This window comes from Podarcis bocagei, assembly GCF_964188305.1.
Source record: "Podarcis bocagei genome assembly, chromosome: 7".
In the NCBI taxonomy this organism is placed as follows: domain Eukaryota; kingdom Metazoa; phylum Chordata; class Lepidosauria; order Squamata; family Lacertidae; genus Podarcis; species Podarcis bocagei.
Window position 1 is genome coordinate 42,525,326 of NC_138132.1, and position 18,454 is coordinate 42,543,779.

The 18,454-nt window shown below is 41.3% G+C and overlaps 2 protein-coding genes across 5 annotated transcripts in view; one reads left to right on the forward strand and one right to left on the reverse strand.

The window, feature by feature from the left end:
* Positions 1 to 4,276, forward strand: part of SLC12A4 (solute carrier family 12 member 4) — a 59,276-nt gene extending 55,000 nt beyond the window's left edge. For both annotated transcript variants that reach the window (XM_081202692.1, XM_081202693.1), the window contains 2 exons: positions 1,108 to 1,241; positions 2,967 to 4,276. In XM_081202692.1, coding sequence (XP_081058818.1) covers positions 1,108 to 1,241; positions 2,967 to 3,058 — 226 coding nt within the window. In that variant the 3' untranslated portion in view covers positions 3,059 to 4,276. The remainder of the gene's footprint in view (positions 1 to 1,107; positions 1,242 to 2,966) is intronic.
* Positions 4,277 to 4,978: 702 nt separating this feature from the next.
* Positions 4,979 to 18,454, reverse strand: part of PLCG2 (phospholipase C gamma 2) — a 72,005-nt gene continuing 58,529 nt past the window's right edge. For 2 of the 3 annotated variants that reach the window (XM_081202687.1, XM_081202686.1), the window contains exons 24-34: positions 17,284 to 17,350; positions 15,689 to 15,846; positions 14,943 to 15,045; positions 13,398 to 13,607; positions 13,009 to 13,154; positions 12,412 to 12,526; positions 10,850 to 11,014; positions 9,444 to 9,532; positions 6,921 to 7,099; positions 6,315 to 6,400; positions 4,979 to 5,938 (exon numbers count right to left, since the gene is read on the reverse strand). In XM_081202687.1, coding sequence (XP_081058813.1) covers positions 6,358 to 6,400; positions 6,921 to 7,099; positions 9,444 to 9,532; positions 10,850 to 11,014; positions 12,412 to 12,526; positions 13,009 to 13,154; positions 13,398 to 13,607; positions 14,943 to 15,045; positions 15,689 to 15,846; positions 17,284 to 17,350 — 1,275 coding nt within the window. In that variant the 3' untranslated portion in view covers positions 4,979 to 5,938; positions 6,315 to 6,357. Of the gene's footprint in view, positions 5,939 to 6,314; positions 6,401 to 6,920; positions 7,100 to 9,443; positions 9,533 to 9,617; positions 9,730 to 10,849; positions 11,015 to 12,411; positions 12,527 to 13,008; positions 13,155 to 13,397; positions 13,608 to 14,942; positions 15,046 to 15,688; positions 15,847 to 17,283; positions 17,351 to 18,454 lie in introns of those variants that run through there. The other variant, XR_014010241.1, reaches the window with a different exon arrangement.

Genomic DNA, 18,454 nt, shown 5'->3' on the forward strand with positions numbered 1-18,454 from the left:
CCCGTCGCGGGGATTCGAACCGCCGACCTTCTGATCAGCAAGTCCTAGGCTCTGTTGTTTAACACACAGCGCCCCCCATGTCCCACCAAAGCCCTTAGGTGTGCTTAAAGTAGCTCATGGATGGGAAGCAAAGACTGTCAGTAGCTGCTAGACATGATTAACTGGTCTGATCCAGGAAAAGTCTTACGTTCTCACTTACAAGAAATGGGAAATTAAAGTAAAATAAAAGCAAAAAAATTAAAGTAAATTAAATTAAGAAATTAGAGTAAAAGTAAAGGTATTTACTAGCTTCATCAGAGTTGAAACTGATCATTAGGCTGGTTGATGGGCATTTGGCCAGAAGCCATTTTATAAGGATGCTGGCAATAGTTGTGAATGCCCAAATGAGCAGATTGAACTTCTTGTGGGTCAGAGAAAGACTGCAGATGTTGCATGACTTGGTGTATTGATATTTGGCAATTATTTTATTAGCATCCTGGTTGGATGGTGAATGCTACAGCAAATGCATCTAAAACGAGCCCCCCTTTCTATCCCATTCCTTTTGGTCCTCAATGTGCCAAAAGAAATGCAACATCCTAAACCTTGTTTTCTTTGGTTCTTCCTCTGTCCCATGTCAAAGTGTTTGTAATTCCGGTTAACTGTCCACTTGAAGATTTCCTGTTCACTCAGTTTTACTTTGTACCTTGATTTGTTCTCGGATTGCTTTTTCTCCAGGAGATTGAGATAGGAAATCATGTAATGGCATTAGCTTTTCACTTAGTTACAGCTCTTCCTATACAGCCCTTACAGGATGTATAAAAAGGGCCAATGCAAAAATGGGGGAATTCCATATTTCATTCAATGAGATATGAAGTGACAGAATCGCATTTTGATAACCTTGTATGTGTGGCGTTTCCTGTTATAACCTACCAAAAACAGAAGCAGAATAGGGACAGGGGGTGCACATACCAGCATTTCAAGATTTTGGCAGTCCTTGAGAACCTGCCTTTTTAGTGGGAGGGAACTAAAGTTTTTGTAACATTCCATGTTGGCGATGCTTTTCATTAGTACTCTTAAGCTTGCAAATGCTGACTTCTAGCACCACTTGTATTTGTGACCTTTCAACAGAAACCAGTCAAATGTCCGGAGGATGCACACTGCTGTAAAGCTGAATGAAGTCATTGTAAACCGATCCCATGATGCACGACTTGTTCTTCTCAACATGCCTGGCCCTCCCAAGAACACTGATGGAGATGAAAACTGTATCCTTTTTCATGGCAATTTAATGACCCCATGTAAAACACACAGAAACAAACAAACAAACTCGAAAGAGGCTTTGCAGTTGGATTCATCTGAGGATTAATGGATTAAAAATACTATAATAATAAACTCATTACCCATCCTTCACTCTAAGGTCCAAGAACAAGTTACAACAGTTTTAAATACAGCATTAAAACCATCTTTTTTAAACTAATTTTTTTAAAAAATAAGGTGGGTCCTTATATATATATATATATACTCGTACCTTGGAAGTCGAACAGAATCCGTTCTGGAAGTCCGTTTGACTTCCAAAATGTTCGGAGACCTAAGCGCGGCTTCTGATTGGCTACAGGAAGCTCTGGAAGCCCCATTGGACGTTCTGCTTCCAAAAATAGTTCACAAACCGGAACAGTCACTTCCAGGTTTGCAGCGTTCGGGAGCCAAAATGTTCAAGAATTAAGGTGTTCGAAAACTGCAGGGATAAAGAGGTGGTACTTAAGCATTTGCCGAAAACTGTATAATGAAGTTGCCAGATGCAGCTCTCTGAGGAGTTCCACAATTTAGGAGCTGCTGCCGAGAATGCTGCCTCCTGGGCCGCCACCCCAAGCTTCTAAGGGCAGAGGAAGAGGGCCCATCCGTTGATCTTAGCACCCAGGAAGGCCTGTAGGGAAGGAGGTGGTCTTTCAGATATTTGGGCGCTCAGTTGATTAGGGCTTTAAACGCAAAAATGAGCACTTTGAATTGAGTCCAGAAACAAGCTGGCAACCAATGCAGCTGATTTAGAACACTGGTTATATGTGATCTAAATGGAACCACAGCCAGTAATTTGGCCATTGCATTTGGGGCCAAGTTTCCAAATCATCTTCAAGGGCAGCCCCAGGTAGAGTACATTGCAATAATCCAATCAATGTTATATACAGTAGACAAATCATTTCTGTTCAAAAGGAGTTGTAGCTGGTGAACCGGCCAGAGCTGGAAAAAGGCACTTGTAGCCAGAGGCCGTCTGAGCATCCAGGAGAGAGACTGCTTGACTAAGAGGAACACTGCAGGCTTTCTGCTATTTGTTTATGGCCTGGGCCCCCAGGTAAGCTCATCTTCCTTTTGACACTTCACTCAACTGGTGCTGATCCCAAGCGCCTTTGGAGCTTGTTGGTTAGCTGTGTCTTTGTTTTATTCCTGCATTGCAGAGAGTTGGAACAGATGAACCTTGGGGTCCCTTCCAACTCTACAGGTTTTTGTTTTGTTTTTTTGGCTGTGTGCGTGCGTGGTGCTCACCTGTTAGTTTTAGGTTCTATTTTGTTGTTGTGTGCATCATGATATAAAAACAATCTGTATCACTTTGTGTATTCTTAAATTGAAAGTGGGAAAGTAAAGGCCATCATGATACTAAAATACAGTTCTGTTTCTACCCAAAGGGAGGGGCATACAGGGACCTGAGAGTTTCCAGGTAGAGATTTTTCTTTAACATTTGCAAATTATAGTAGTAATGCATCAATCAGCTAGAAGTAAACTCTTTGAAGTTCCATTGGCCTTAGTGAAAGAGTTAATTCAACTCTCTGTGAGGGTTAATCTCTATTTGAATTGTGCCCCTTGAGTTACATTTGTTCCAAAGAGATTTTAGATTGTTTTAAGTGTGCATGAAGGCTTTATTTACTTGGTATAGAACTCTATAAAGGCTATTCATGTCAATCTATAGAGGTTTCTTGCCTTGACTTCAGCTGACCCAGATATGGAATTTCTTGAGGTCTTGACCGAAGGCTTGGAGCGAGTGTTACTTGTCAGAGGTGGTGGCCGAGAAGTCATCACCATCTACTCTTGATCGAAACAGAACAGCACCTGACACCATTTACCCTTTATGATAAAAGGACATTCCAGTTCTTGATGGAAAATGGGGCTTTTTTTTCTCTGCCTCTATCTGAACTATTCTCTTCCCTGAAAAGCATACACAAATCACTGTATGTCTATAATGCATGTTCCACTGCATTATTCCAGTTCCAACATACATATCTGTTGGGGTGTGATTGTATTGTACCATTCTGCTTAGGGACACATTTAATCATGACTGATGTAGCTCTGCTTCTGCTTTCATATTGTGGCAGACGTTTGTACAGTTCTGATACTGAACCTTCTTTTTTTTAAAGGAAATAAAAGTGCAGAATTTTTAGTAACTGAATGTAATATATTAGAACTGAGCTCTGTTATCAGGTAGGAATATTTTAAACAAATACTTTACCGTAGGGTGTAGAGGGGGCACTTTGCAGGGCAGCGAGTTGCTGCTGCTGCTGCTGCTGCTGCTGATCCTCTGTAACTTGTAAGTAACAGGGGGAAGTATCCTAACCAGTACTGTCTAAATCATTGGTGGCTAAGCTGTGGCCTTCCAGATGTTTTTGGACTATCTTCAGCCCTAGCCAGCTTGGCCCAAGATGACGGAAGTTGTCTAACAATAAATTAGCCCTTTTTTAAAATATACACAATTTTTGTAAACTCAGCTCCAAATTTGTGTTGAATAAAGAAATACATTTTGAGAAACATTTTAAATTATGAAAATTATGTACGTAGGTTGCTTCAATATGCAAGAGACTTATAGGTCTCTTGATTGAAAATGACCCTGTCTTCCCCCTTATTTATTTTTTCTATTTATTTGTTAGAAACATGGGAGTAAGAAAGCAACCAGTATAGACTAATGATTGTCGTCTGCTGCTTGCAGGCCATTCTTAGCTGGGGCAGTCTGTTATAAATGCATAGCTAGATATTTTAATAGTTTATTTAAATAAATTAGATCAAAATTCGTGTGTAGCTCTGCTGTTTCAAATAATTGCAGGCTACTATGCTGTAAATGGGTAGATTGTACTTGTCCAAGAATGTCAGTGCACCCTTTGCGTGGCATACTGGTCACAGATTGAGGGTTGATGGGAGGGGGGAGAGGAAAGCTTTTTATAACCAGGAAGTCTAAAGGTTTTTTTTATCGCACCCATTAAGTTGTATTTACTGTACAGTAGGTCTGTATTTTTTCAAATAAAATATTGCATTCACTTTAGCCAATGTCATCTATCCTGGGAGGAGTACCATTCTTCTGTATGCACTTTGACTCGCCAGCCTTCCAAAACATCGCTACAGAACACACTTGTACACAATTGCCTGTATTGTTGATGCCCAAATCCAGATGCGGAGTGCCACTAGTCAACACTAGGGGGCAGGGAACCACTTTTACTGGAGAACCAAAGCCAAGTGATCACTTTGACATGGGAGTGGCCCTACCCATCTGTCAATTGACTGGCATTAGGCACCTCTCAAGCCGTGGTTTGAATTGAGTGCCTTTTTCTATTGCCCTGCAGGAAGACAAAGGACACTCATCCAGCACTTTAACCACAATACTGTAGTACAGTGGTACCTCGGGTTACATACGCTTCAGGTTACAGACTCTGCTAACCCAGAAATAGTGCTTCAAGTTAAGAACTTTGCTTCAGAATGAGAACAGAAATTGGGCTCTGGCGGCGCGGCGGCAGTAGGAGGCCCCATTATCTAAAGTGGTGCTTCAGGTTAAGAAGAGTTTCAGGTTAAGAACAGAACTCCAGAACGAATTAAGTACTTAACCCGAGGTACCACTGTACTTTTCTGGTAAAGTATTATTTTATTTTCTCAGTGGTTCATTTTTATCCACTATTGCTTCTTTAATGCTGTATTTCTCCCCCCAAAAAAGTGTTGTTGTGACATTAACTAAATCATTAGGACTACGGTGGAAGGTGACAATCCTTTATTGGAGGTTTTTAAGCAGAGATAGATGGCCGTCTGTTGGGATTCTTTACCTGTGCTCCTGGACTGCAGAGGGTAGATGACCCTTGGATTCTCTGGCAACTCTACAGTTCTATAATTCTAGCCACAGTTGCAAAGGAAGAATTAGTGCACTTTTTAACTTTCAGTAACAGGCTGCAAATAAGGCATGCCTATGAGGTGAGTGGTTTGTAAGTAATGAGCATAAATTCCATTAGATAAAGCAAAGCAAATGTTAACCAAAGCATTTACTTGGGGTCCATTAGCCACAAATCTATGGGTTACAACCCCCACACCACTGCCCATCTACTCTTCCTGCACTTCAAGCCTAAGGGGAGGTAAGCATCAAGTCCGTTCGTTATGCATTACATTGCAGAATAACTTGAACACTGAGCTATGGACTGAAGGATCTCCCTGCAGATTTAAGTTATACAGGATACTTTCATTCCCACTCATCTTTCTTGAGCCTACCAGAAACGTATCTCACACATAACATATTTTTATCATGTATAGGCATTTGCCAGTGCAAAAGGAGCTGCTTTTGTAAAAACTAAAAGTTTTAACTGTTAGGCACCTTTTAATCTCTCAAAATAGTACAAACCCATATAAATTTTAGTGCCAATCAGCCTTTATACACACACACATACCACTGCTGTATACATACATTTAAAAATAACATTTCTACCCAAAACAAATCTGATAAGATTTTACAAGTTAATATTTCAAAAAACACACAAATCCCCCCCCCCCTTGAAATCTGGCATTCATCAAGCCATTGTGTAGAAATAACCCTGCACAGTCCATAATATCTGGTACTTATTTCTCCCTTGCAATTTCCTCTGTGCCTTCAAAGGCAATTTACTGCAGATGATGACAACTGAGGGCAGTGGCAGACTTCTGCCAGGCAACTTTGGGAGAGTAGTTCCACCTACCAAAAGAAGCAAGAGAGAGGCCTTAGCAAAAGGACTAAGGTGTGTTGCAGTGGGATTTGGAAAGCTTAAGCACACACAGCTCTTGAATTATGGCCATCATAAAAACAAAGGTCATACAAGTGGCACAAAATCATTGTGGTACACGTGAGCTTGGGAGTTCTCAACTGATAAGCTTGCTTTACAAACATCACACATTGTTACTGACTAAAGTTTACCATACAAGCTACTCCACCCTTCAGCGTTGTTGCTTTGTACAGATTGTTCTAGTATATACAATGTAATTTTTTCCTTGTTCCCTGCCAAAAACGTATTTTTCTGACTGTTGAGCTTCCATTCTAAGCTGCGCTTCCAGAATAAATCAATGTCTCTTACCGGGTGACTTTATAAATAACGCACCAAAGGAAACCCAGTTCCTCTAGGAGTAGAATTTGCTGTTGCTGACTCTCTTCTCCCTCAGCCTGAAAAGAGGACAAAGAAAAAAAGTCAGCCTTGTAGCAGGACATGCATCTATCTAAGTCCCCCACCTGGCCAGCATTGCATTTATATAGCAGTTGATATCTGAGGAAATACATAATTTTAAGGAAAGAAAAATACTAAGAGTCATCATTGTAAACTGCATTTTTAACATTCAAGTGGTATATAAATATTATTAAATAAGAGGCTGTAAATTAAATCTTCACATTTATTGAACATTTGATAGTCTTAATTCCCTATGTGCCACCTCCATATATGCTAGAACCATGGAGCTGCCTTGTTCTCTAGCTTTGTAAAACTGCTGCCTTCCAGTGGGAAGACAGCCCTGTTTGTTGAGTTTGCTAGTTCAAGAAGCCAGGCCTATTTTGGCTGAGAAAATAGTTCCTAGCAGATCAAGGTGAAACAAAGGTAATTTATTGGACTCTTCCTCGTACTTCATTTATTTATGCTATATTATCCAGGATCTTTGGGGATTTATTGGGAGCAGTGTCACCATCAAAGTACCTCCTGTTGCATGTCTCTTGATACACTTGCAGCTGACCCTCGTTCTTATTGAACTCTTGCAATAAATCGTCTCGGCTGGGATTCTTTATGTTCCGTCGGGTGTCATATAACTGATTGTTCAGCTCTGCTTGGCGTTGTCGTAGTTGCCGAAATGATGAATAGAGATCTTCTTCGCCTTCCTTCAAAGGGAAAAGAAAGCCCTTCTTGCAATGCACACACCATGATCAAATCAAAGTTAAGCACTTATTTTACTCTCCCACTGATTTTAGTAAGGAATTGTTCAATGTTCTCCCATTAAAGGAACTGGACTGGGTCTATATCAGGAGCCATGTTACACCTGACTACAGAATAGTAGAATGGAAAACTCACAACAAAGTTACTAATACAAATGGGTTGGCGTCAAAGGGGTGTAAGTCAAAGGCACTTGCAAGGTACGACTGTATTTCTGGCCTGCCTGCCAGGATTCCAATGACTTACATCAAATAAGGGGATTGCCACCTAGAGGAGTGCTGAGGCCCACGCCCGCCTGGACATATGAACAGAAGTAACTCCTTCACAAATCCCTTTAATGGGATACCCTATTTCTGGAGGGAAAGGCTGAAGATACAACAGACTAAGGTTGCCCAATGCCTAAACCGCCAGTTGTGATGATTGCTATGAGGTAGGCAAAACCCCAGGCCATTGCCAATTCACCTGATAGGCAAATTCCTACCTGGCTCCAAATATGGCGATCACAGTTGCCATAGCAAGGCCAAATCAGGATGTAAAATGCAACAATGAGTGGGTTGACAAAGGAGATCTGGGTGCTGGGGCTAGAATGGGCAACTTTAAATCCCCCAGGAGTAGACTTGAGGGAAGCCTGATTGCTCTGTCAGGCCCGTCCCCAGAGTGTGTGTCCTGCCCTCCAAGCCAGTCTGCCAGCAGGCTGGCGCAGAGCTGGATTTCAGGCTGGAAGCTCACATTCAGCCTGGGGACAACTCCCCAACACCCAGCTCTCCAGCGTTGGCAGGAGAGGCACTGGGCGTCCTGCGATTCTGCCGCATTGCAGACTTTCATTCACGTTTGCAATTTCCACCAACTCTCCCTTCCAGCAGCAATCACTGCTTAACATCTCATTCAATGACCTGCCAACGCTCAAAAGTGGCTTTCAAGGGCTATGTTGCAGAAAAGACTACAGCAAAAACCCATACTGGAAACAGAACTCTGCTGGAGGTTATTAGGTACTAACCCAAGAATGGTATTTATATAGCACTTTCACATACGTTAGCTTGGTATACCTTGCAATACACGGTTTGTATACGTGTGCTGAAGCTCAAACAACACTGCAATTTTTTATACAGTGGTACCTCGCAAGACGAACGCCTCGCAAGACGGAAAACCCGCTAGACGAAAGGGTTTTCCGTTTTGGAGGCGCTTCGCAAGACGAATTTCCCTATGGGCTTGCTTCGCAAGACGACAGCCCATAGGGAAATATCCGGGACAGCGGGGAAGCGCAACGCGTCTTCCCCACTGTCCTGGGACCTCCTCCAAAGCCGGGCGGTGGGGCGGGAACGCCTCCTCCCGCCGCCGCCGGGCTTCGGAACAATGCTCCGAAGCCGGGCGGCGTGGCGGGAACACCTGCCCCCGCCGCCCGGCTTCGGAACGGTGCTCTGAAGCCGGGCGGCGTGGCGGGAACACCTTCTGAAGGCGGGCGGGGGGCGAAAGTCTTTGCTCCCCCCTGCCTGCCTTCCCGGGAGAGCAGAGAAAAGCAGCACGTTTCTCCGCTGTCCCGGACGGCTTTGGAAGGCAGGCGGTGGGGAGCAAAGACTTTCGCCCCCCGCCCGCCTTCAGAAGAGGTCCAGGACCTCTTCTGAAGGCTGGCGGGGGGCAAAAGTCTTTGTCCCCCCTGCCTGCCTTCCCAGGGGCTTTTAAATCGCCCCGGACAGCGGAGAAGTCCTCCGCTGTCCCGGGGCGATTTTAAAATGCCGCCCGCCAGCATTTTAAGATCGCCCGGACAGGGGAGAAGTCCTCCGCTGTCCCGGGGTTTTTTAAAATGCTGGGGGTGGGAAGAAAAGCCCTTGGTCCCCCCCCCCCCAGCCTTCAGAAGAGGTCCGGGGACAGACTGTCCCCGGACCTGGTCTGAAGGCGGTTTCCCTAGGAACGCATTAATTGATTTTCAATGCATTCCTATGGGAAACCGTGCATCGCAAGACGAAAAACTCGCAAGACGAAGAGACTTGCGGAACGAATTAATTTCGTCTTGCGAGGCACCACTGTATGTACTTTTAGGTGGTGGTGGTGGGGATGTCATTAGGATTGCAACATGTTGGGTGGAGAATCCTTCCTTCCCCAGCTTTAATCCTGATGAACATACATCCCATGCAGTAGTTAGTTTTAGAGAAATAGCTCCCACTGACATGAATGGGGTTCATATCCCCCCACCAATTTTGCAGATAGAGCTGCAAAGTTGGTGAGGGGACATTTTGCTGCATGGTAGGTCTCCATCCTAGTGGATGGTGGAAGTCAAACAGCTTCTGCACTTACCAGGATCTGCTGCATCTCACAATAAACCAAGAGGGAAGCCAGCTCTATATCCTCACTGTATCCATTTTTGAGAGGGACAGACCGAAAGCCTAAAGGGGTAGGATTAGAAAAGTTAACTTATAACTTCAAGGCTGCCTCAAACTCGTACACATGATGGAACAGCCTATAGCTCACCTGTTCTATTCTTGAAAGTAGAACAGAGTTTGGAGATTTACTAGGAAGCAGCAGGCAGAGCAGGAAAGACAGGGCATCATGGAGAATCGCAAGACAGTCACATGAACCAGAGCTGGAAAAAACCACAAGCTGCCACAAGGGATCTCAATTTCTGCAACAGTTCAAAAAGCAAAGTAGAATCTAAGCTAGCCAAACAATCTTTAGCAGGGATTTATTTCAGGATTCATTCCAGGTTCAGAGTGTGATGAAGACTGAAAGAATTAACTCGCATCATAGCTGAAGTTTATTACTGACATGGGAATAAGCCCACTGTAGCAGGACTGATAGTGCTGAGGAGGGGCTTCCCCAAGAGGAAGAAATTTCAGCCATTAAATTCACATTTCTTGCCTCCCCATCTCAAAATGGCTTAAATACTACATACAGAGCTTATTTCTTTTGCACTGAAAAAACTTGCAGATTTTCTATGGCCACTGATTCACCATGTTCTACAAAAGAGCATTCAAAATCTCTCATAGAGAGAAAAATATCATAGAGAAAAAAAATCAAGAATTCTTAATGCCTGCTCTACCATACTTTGAATAGCTGTTTGCATGTTTTATTTTGTAAAGAGCCTTGTCCATAAATGATTTTAAATAAAATAAATATAAATTCAGAAAAAGGCAAGATAAAAATTTTGTTCCAGGGGTTAGGAATTATTAAGCAGTTACTTCTGTATATCTAGAGCAGCAGACTACCATGAATAAGCAAAGAATTACAGAAAGCCTAAGGAAATGAAAGATATAGTTGCAGAATTTATCATTTAAGCACTGGATAATTAACTCCAGGTGGGGGTTTATGCATGATGAAACGCTGAGCAGTTGGCATGTCAGGAAAATCTTGACAAGGGTGAGTCAAAAGCTTGCAAGCCAGAACAGCTAAGGTTTTACTTGGTTCCAGAGCCTGGATGATCAGCATGGTTATGACAAAAAAAACACCTTAGCTTACCACATACAATAAGATCTAATAATGTGTTTTATTTATATATGTATGGTATGCACAAAGTGAGACTCAAAGACCCCCCCCCCCCAGCTTAATTCAGCAGTCACTTATGGTCAATCAGTATCAGTTGAGGGAGACTTTCCTAACCCCCTTTTGGTGTGCAGCAAGCATGTCGCCTAGGATCTGAAAGCCAAAGAAATGTGCAAATTATCAAAACCATTGTTCAACCTGTCAGTGTTATACTTGATATTTACCTGATTTGATTCCTTTGATGGGGAAAGTGCCATGTGCTAAGAAGTTGGGATCACTGAACATGTCTTCCTCATAGACAACGAAGCGCAGAAATGCTAGGTTGGGGTCATAGATTTCAAACTTCACTTGCTCTTGAGATGCCCAGACTGGGTTAAGGCCATTGTCATCTGTAATAAAACGAACATTTCACGATATAAAGCAAGCAACTGTCACATTCCACTCCTCCACCGTTTGAGGCAAGTGTAGAACATTTGGAGAAGTTTAGTTGTTTTTATTCTTAAGTGGGTCAGCCCATTCAAGCTTGAACACCTCAGAAAAAGAAGAAAGCTAAACTCTTTGGCAGCTAATGTGGACTCAAATCACAGGAACTGAAAGATGATGGCTGAGCTAACTCAAGGGTCTCTGGTTGCAGACCCAGAGTGGCAACTGCTTTTACTAATAAAGGCCAAGAAAAAGCAATTATTAAATAATCAGGTAGCAGTATGATTTTCAGCGATGCTGATGTCAGAATATTCTCCATCCTCTTTCTCTGGGCTATCTTCAAAAATAATCAGAAGCATAGAGCAAGACAATGGCTTCTTTTGATTTATTTATTTTTTAGGAGAATGCAGGCAGAGAAAGGACAAACAGCCAAGAAGTTGGAATTAAAAGAGTGCAAAAGAATTATAAAGCGGGGGGGGGGGGGGACATGACAGCTGACAGCCTCACTGATATACTTCTTGCAGGGAACTTAGTATGTTGTATTCAGTGCTAGTTGTACTCAAAGTAGACTCAATGAAGTTAATACATATTACTAAGTTGCGTTCAATAATTTCAATGGGTAATTCCAAAAGTAACTTGTGCACCATCCTGCCAAAGTTCCATTAATGTCGAGAAGACTGTCAAGTACACTGTCAATTCCCTCTAACAGAAGTGCTTAACTTTGGGATAGACCATGTCCCAGATTTTCAAGAAAATGCTGAAGGCATACTGAAGACATTCCAAGGAGTCACTTTTTCTATCCTTTGTATGTAACTAGTGGAGTTTTAAAATGATGCAATTCTTATTATTGAACACTTGTAAAGCAGCTGCTTCTTAAGTGCTATAAAACACAAAACAGTCCCTGCTCACAACCTAGTAGAGAGGCTATAAAAGGAAATGGGAAGGGGAAAGGAGAAAGGAGAGGAGAGGAAACATTCAAGTAGCTGTACCTTCACTGGAGCCAAGTTGGGCTTCCCCTTGCCATGATGTTCCTCCTGGGTGGCTGGAGTTGGCCAGCCCTTCAACTATGCCATATCAGGTTGCAATGCTATGTAACATGATCAATTGCTCCACTTGTTTTAATTTGTTTATGATACTGTTTATTTATTATTTATTTATGATACTGTTATTCCAGCCAAGGAACTCTATGATAGTTATTTGGCCGAGACACATAGTGATTGCCCCAAGGTTACACAGTAAGTTCTGAAGATGAATGGAGACTTGAACATGACTCTTCATGCCCTAATTCCAACACACGACACAACTTCTTTCTTTTTTATTGCCACAGAACCCGTATTTCCATAGAGAGTTAAGAAGTACTTACTCACAACAGTGGTCTTGAATTTACTGTTATCATATTCAGCCCCACAAATTTCTACCTCCACAAATGGGCAGGCAATACTTCTGCCAGGCTTGGGAAGATGGCGAGCTCCGATTACCTGTTTCAGACAGTTTAACTTAGTTGCTGATTTTTTAATTTTTTAATACATCCCACCTTTCCTCCAGAGATCTCAACATGGCCTACACACTTCCTCCCCTCCACATTTTAACCTCACATCAACCCTTTGAAGTAGGTTAGGCTGCAACACAATGCCAGACCCAGTGAGCTACATGGCTGAATGGGAATTTGAACCCATGTCCTAGTCCAACACCAAACAGCTAAATTATGTAGGTATCTTCCTCCACCCCCCAAAAAAACCACATTAAGTCACAACTGATTTCAACAAGTTGTCCAGGTCTACCCACTGAAACCAATGTGACTTAAGAGCTCAGTTTTTGCTGTGAGCATCTTATTACTTGTTGTTTTAAATACGGTTTTCATGTTGTAGTCCACCCTGTGACCTTAGGGTGAAGGGTGGGTAATAATTTATTTATTTAATTAATTAGCAATTTACTTTAAAAAACCATCATCATCATTTACCCTCACTGTCAAAATCATCTGTAGTTTCTTCTTGGATTCATTTGGCACCGGGTCATACGCCTCACTCCTCATACTTTCTGGCTGCAGTACATAGCCAGTCCGTCCATTAAGGGAAAACAAGGCATGATTCATTTGCATGTATTTATCTAGAGAAAAAATTAAAAGATGTGTCAGCCAGATTTCCTACATTAATAAATCTAAAGGGATCAGAAAAACATCAAATAATAAAGACAAGTGGTATCACACTTTCAGCAAATGCATGAATTCAGCAATTCAGGATGTATGAATAAAGCAATTACGTAGCATACCATGGAAGGAAAGAGGTGCTTACTTATAAAGTGGTGGGTGGGTTGAGAAATGGGTAAAATCTTCCATTGTGAGATTTTTACCTGGTGTCTGGAAATTAAGAGCCACCATCTGTGATCCACAAAACCAGAAACGAAAAGGATCATAATTTGAGGAATCTACTCTCTGCCCTTTTGGGTATATTCGTGTCAGTCCCTTCTGATTATATTTTAGTAGATCAGCAGGCTTCTGCTTGACAATGCCTTCTGCTTTGGTCTCCACAAAGGAACGGATTTCTTTGTAATCAGGATTTTCTGCAAAAGAGAGAGGTGGGAAGAAGCCACTCATTAATATATGCCTTCACTGAGGCTTTGTAATATTGATGGCAAGTTTCATTGTCCCTTGACTAAATATGCTTCTCCAAGTGATGACCAATGTTTTGGCACTGGTGCTACATCAAGTCCAAACAATGGTTCCAGGACACATTATAATCTGCATTTAGCCCTTTACACCTTGTGCAGCTTTGACTCTGGTCTAAGTAAGCCAGAGAACAGGATGCAGCAAAGTGGCAGGGAAGCAGGCAAACGTAATTTTAATCATGTATTTTAAAAATGCAGGCTTCATTTATAGCTTGATAAATTTCATGTCTCCTTGTTTTTAACATTCAGTTTTATACATAAATCTAATGAATGTTTTGTAACACATTTAGAGGGGTTTTTTGTCAATTAAGCAGTGTATAAACTTATGAGATATATGTACAAACTTAAAAAAATAAAGAAATTAGCTACACTTATGATTTTAGAATTTTATGAAGTTTTAATTATGTGGCATTTTTTTTAAAGAGTTGGCAGTCTATATGTAAGCCATTTCCCTGAGTTTCACCACTCTTGCAATGCACTGCAGGGCAACCAAGTAATGGAAGTTAACGAATGGTTACATTGAAGAGGGCTAGCTTAATTTTCAGTGGCTCCCACTGAGTTCTATGAAATAAGAGAAGCAGGTTACTACAATTTGAAAGGACTGCCAACAGGTCATACAACCTGCTCAGAAAGTGGGATCACTGGGTGCAAAGGGCAGCCTCAGAACCCACTCTAATGATGTCTTCAAGCATACCCATTTATGGTATCCTACACAAGCATGGAGGGCTATCAATGCAAGCCACTCTCCCTGACACTGGGTGGCCCAGCCTAATCCCTCTGATAGTTGCCACTAATCTCAAAAAGGTCATCCAGAGAATTACATTGCCTCAAAGTCTGAACCTGCTCTTAAGAGGCCTCTGGAGATAAAGCTTCATTAACAACATTAGGCACCCAGCTTTCATGCTCAGCCACTATTGCAGTTAGAAATGTCTAAATCTTTGGTTACAATTTTTAACCATTATTTTTAATCCTGCCCCAACCAAGCAAGCAATGAATAACTGAATCTCATACGTCACATGTTTTTGGAGACTGGTTAAGTTTTCTCCCAGTGTTCCATTCTCCACACTAAGCCAACCAAACTCGCTCTTTCTCTCTCACTCCTCAGGCATCTAAACCTCCTTTGAATATTTGTTGCTATTCTATAGACACATCCTAGTATACCATACTCTTTGATCATGTCTAGCAATCTAGCAGATGAAGAGTTCAAATTCATACTTAAAAATACATTACCTAGGTTGTCCTTTGTTTTGCTCGTCGGTATGCAATATACCACCAAATCAGACAATTCCATGGCAATTAACTGCTTCTTCTCCCAGAACACCCTGAAATTTTCCTGAGGATTTAACACAGTTAAAACATTAGTCCAGGGGAAGTCATCTGCACTGAGATCACCCAGCTGGTGTCAAAGAAACAGAAAATTGTGAAATCTAATTTTCAACTTTAAATTTGTCTCTGCACACTCCCTTTATCCCTGCTCACTCTCTGTGCCCAAATTGCAGTGATGTTGAAACAAAGGCGCGGATTCAACTAACTGGCTCTGCTAGTGAAGCCCTGCACAAAGACTTCCCTACTTTCCAAGTATGAATTCTGGCTTTCAGGTTTGGTGTGGTGTTTTTTTTTAAGAAAAAACATTTTGGCAGTGCAGGGCCAAAAAAACCCTGAACTTACACCACCCAAAAAAATCTTGCTTTGATTGCATAGTCACGCTTTGAGGTATTATTTTCAAGTTAAAACTTGCATGATATTGGCACAAAAAGCAAAACACAAAGGTGTGTATTATGCTTTCATGATATTGGAAATATGGCATGATATAGAATTTTAAAAATGGTGATGATAAAGGCTTCTCTCAAAGCCCCTTTGCTTGCAAGGGAATCAGATGTTGGGTGTGGACCATGTTACTGGTCCTTCAGTCTTTGCTCAAATCAAAATCACTCTTACTAAAAATTAAGTGCTGGAAATTATGGCTTCCGTAGTACCTCTTCAGTAGTTTTCGTTGTGATTTCCCTGACACTTTGATACCATACAAATAGCTCTTCCACCTTTTCTGTTGCAAATTCAACAGGAGCATCTTCAAGATTCTTGGGTTCCAGGATAAAGACAAAAGACTTTCCATGTTTTCCCTGTGTCATTTTTACTATTAGGAATCCAAAACAATAAATCATATGTACATGATAAACACATCTTAAGACATCAAATAGCACTTGAAAGAAGTTTGCACAAGATCCTGGTAGGATCCCATTAATCAGTAAAAACATACATTTATTACAAAACAGTAGTATTAAAAGCCTCAGCGTTCTTCAACTGCTCTATATAGTATCCTTTGATTCACATGAGAGCAGCTGAAGTATTGGGTACCTTAAAGACTGACAAATTCATTTATAACATAAGCCTTAATGGACCAGAGTTCACTACACCAGATGCCATAATAAATTTGGCATTATATTTGTAGTTTATTTATCATGGTTTATTATTGTTTATTAGATTTCTATATTGCTCTTCACCTGAGGATCACAGGGTTTTACAATATAAAAACATAGAAATACACAACATAGTAACAAACAAAAATGATACCCTCCCTATCCCACAGTTTAAAAGACCATAGATTGTTTAATTAGCCAAAGGCCTGGGAGAAGAGGAGTGTTTTGCCTGATGCCTAGGAGAGCATTCTGCAAGCGAGGAGCTACTGCAGAAAAGACCTGTTCTCATGTTGTCACCCTCCGGGCCTCTCATGGAAGTGGCACATGAAAAAGGGCCTCAGATGATGATCACCATAATCTGTTAGACTTTCAGTTGCCACAAGACACCAGTAGTTGTTGTCATACCTTTTCAAATTTTATCTTAATGCTTTGGGGATCATACACATCTTCAAAGTACAACTGAGGTTGTACAAGAATATTTTTAAGTGGCCAAAAGGCAACAATACCAGCTTCTTCTGCCTTACAGAAACACTATTTTGTGAACCTTTTGAGTGCATTTTTATTTGAGGTTGTGCCCTCCCCATTCTTTTCTGAGCATGCATTAAATCCATCCTTTTAAAAGAGGAGTACATCTGTTCCCTCTCACCTCCAAATCCGCACCCCCCCTCCAAAATTATACTTGGATAAGAAATTTCAGTATTGCCCTTCAGAAGAAGACTTGTCATTCAAAAATTAAAATACAGTTCAGATATATTGGGGGTGATAATACAGACAGACTAAAACTGAGCAATCAATGTTATGTTAAAGGATATATATATCTAAAAAATAAGTCCAATAATATCACAGTGGCCGTGGCAAAGTTTCTTTCAGTAGTTATACGAATCAAAGATCAACATACCCATGACTAAACAAATATTGCTTCAGTCTCCCTTCCCTAGGGGGTTGTCTGTATGAATCTGTATTTTATTCTGAATCCATGTTATGGGCTGTTGGACCGCAATAAAGATTATATACATATATATTGGGGGAAAAATAGGTAAACTTGACAAACTGTTCCCTCTCTCACTCACACACACACACACACACACACACACACACACACACACACAATCTACTTCACATGTAAGGAGTCAGGAAGTCAGAAGGATACATACCAACGTTATACTTATTGAGATCCAAAATACCCCGGCATAATGACCCTAAAGGATTGTCCTCAATTATCTGAAATGAAAAGATTTATTATGTTTGAAGTTGGTTGTTTTGCCCCCTTGGAATCAAATGACCTTGGAATGTAAAAAATGAATTCATTAAATCATGGAACTTTGGAGTGTCAGGCATAGCCCTACTGGCTTTAGCCCAAACGTAGCAGAGTTTTCCTGCACAGCGAAGAAGCTAGTTGCGGCAGTAATGACTAGTCAGCTAGACTCAGAATAACTATTTACAGGATTTATTAAAAAGGAGAAATAAAACCAGCAGAGTTTCTGCATACAAATAAAAGCAAATTAAACCTTCTTTCCTTTCTCTCTCTCTCATAACCATACACAGCACTTCTAACTCCTAACACACCTCACATCAAACTGTGCTAGCAATCCCTAGATAACAGAGTTGAGTGCTGCTCGTTAACCAATCAGAGTGAGTAGTTTCTAGGTCAAGCAGACCTGGGCTTTCTGCCAAGAGTAAATTGACTCCAGCTTGAGTTAATTGGTGAAGCTAGAATCTGCAAGTTTCTCACGAGAACCAATTAACAGAAACTGAAACCGAAACTGAACACCCCCTCACAGATTCTGCTGAACAATTAACTCCAAATACACCTATGTAGGAGATTATTTTTCCAGCAAACCTAAACCCTTGCACATTCGCTTGTTCTTTATCTTTGCCAATGGTTTAGTTAACACATCTGCTACATTTTCTTCACTTGACACATAAGTACAGGTGATTACATTGTCTTGTACACAGCAACGTACATTTTGGTATTTTACAGAGATATGTTTTGAACGCGATTTGAAACCCTCTGTTTTACTTAAGGTTATACAAGCTTGATTATCAATGTAAACTTGTACCGGTTCTCCACAATTTACATTTAAATCTGCCATCAAATGCTTGAAATAAATCACCTCGTTGCACAATTCACTCAATGCGGCATACTCTGATTCCGTTGATGACACACTTACAATGTCTTGCTTGCGTGACCGCCAGCTGATTAAAGCTCCACCGACCCTTATGACTAGTCCTGTGACAGATTTTCTATCTGGCAAATTTCCCCAGTCACTATCACAGTAGCAACTCAACATTTCATCCTCGGAAGAATTTAATTGTAACATATAG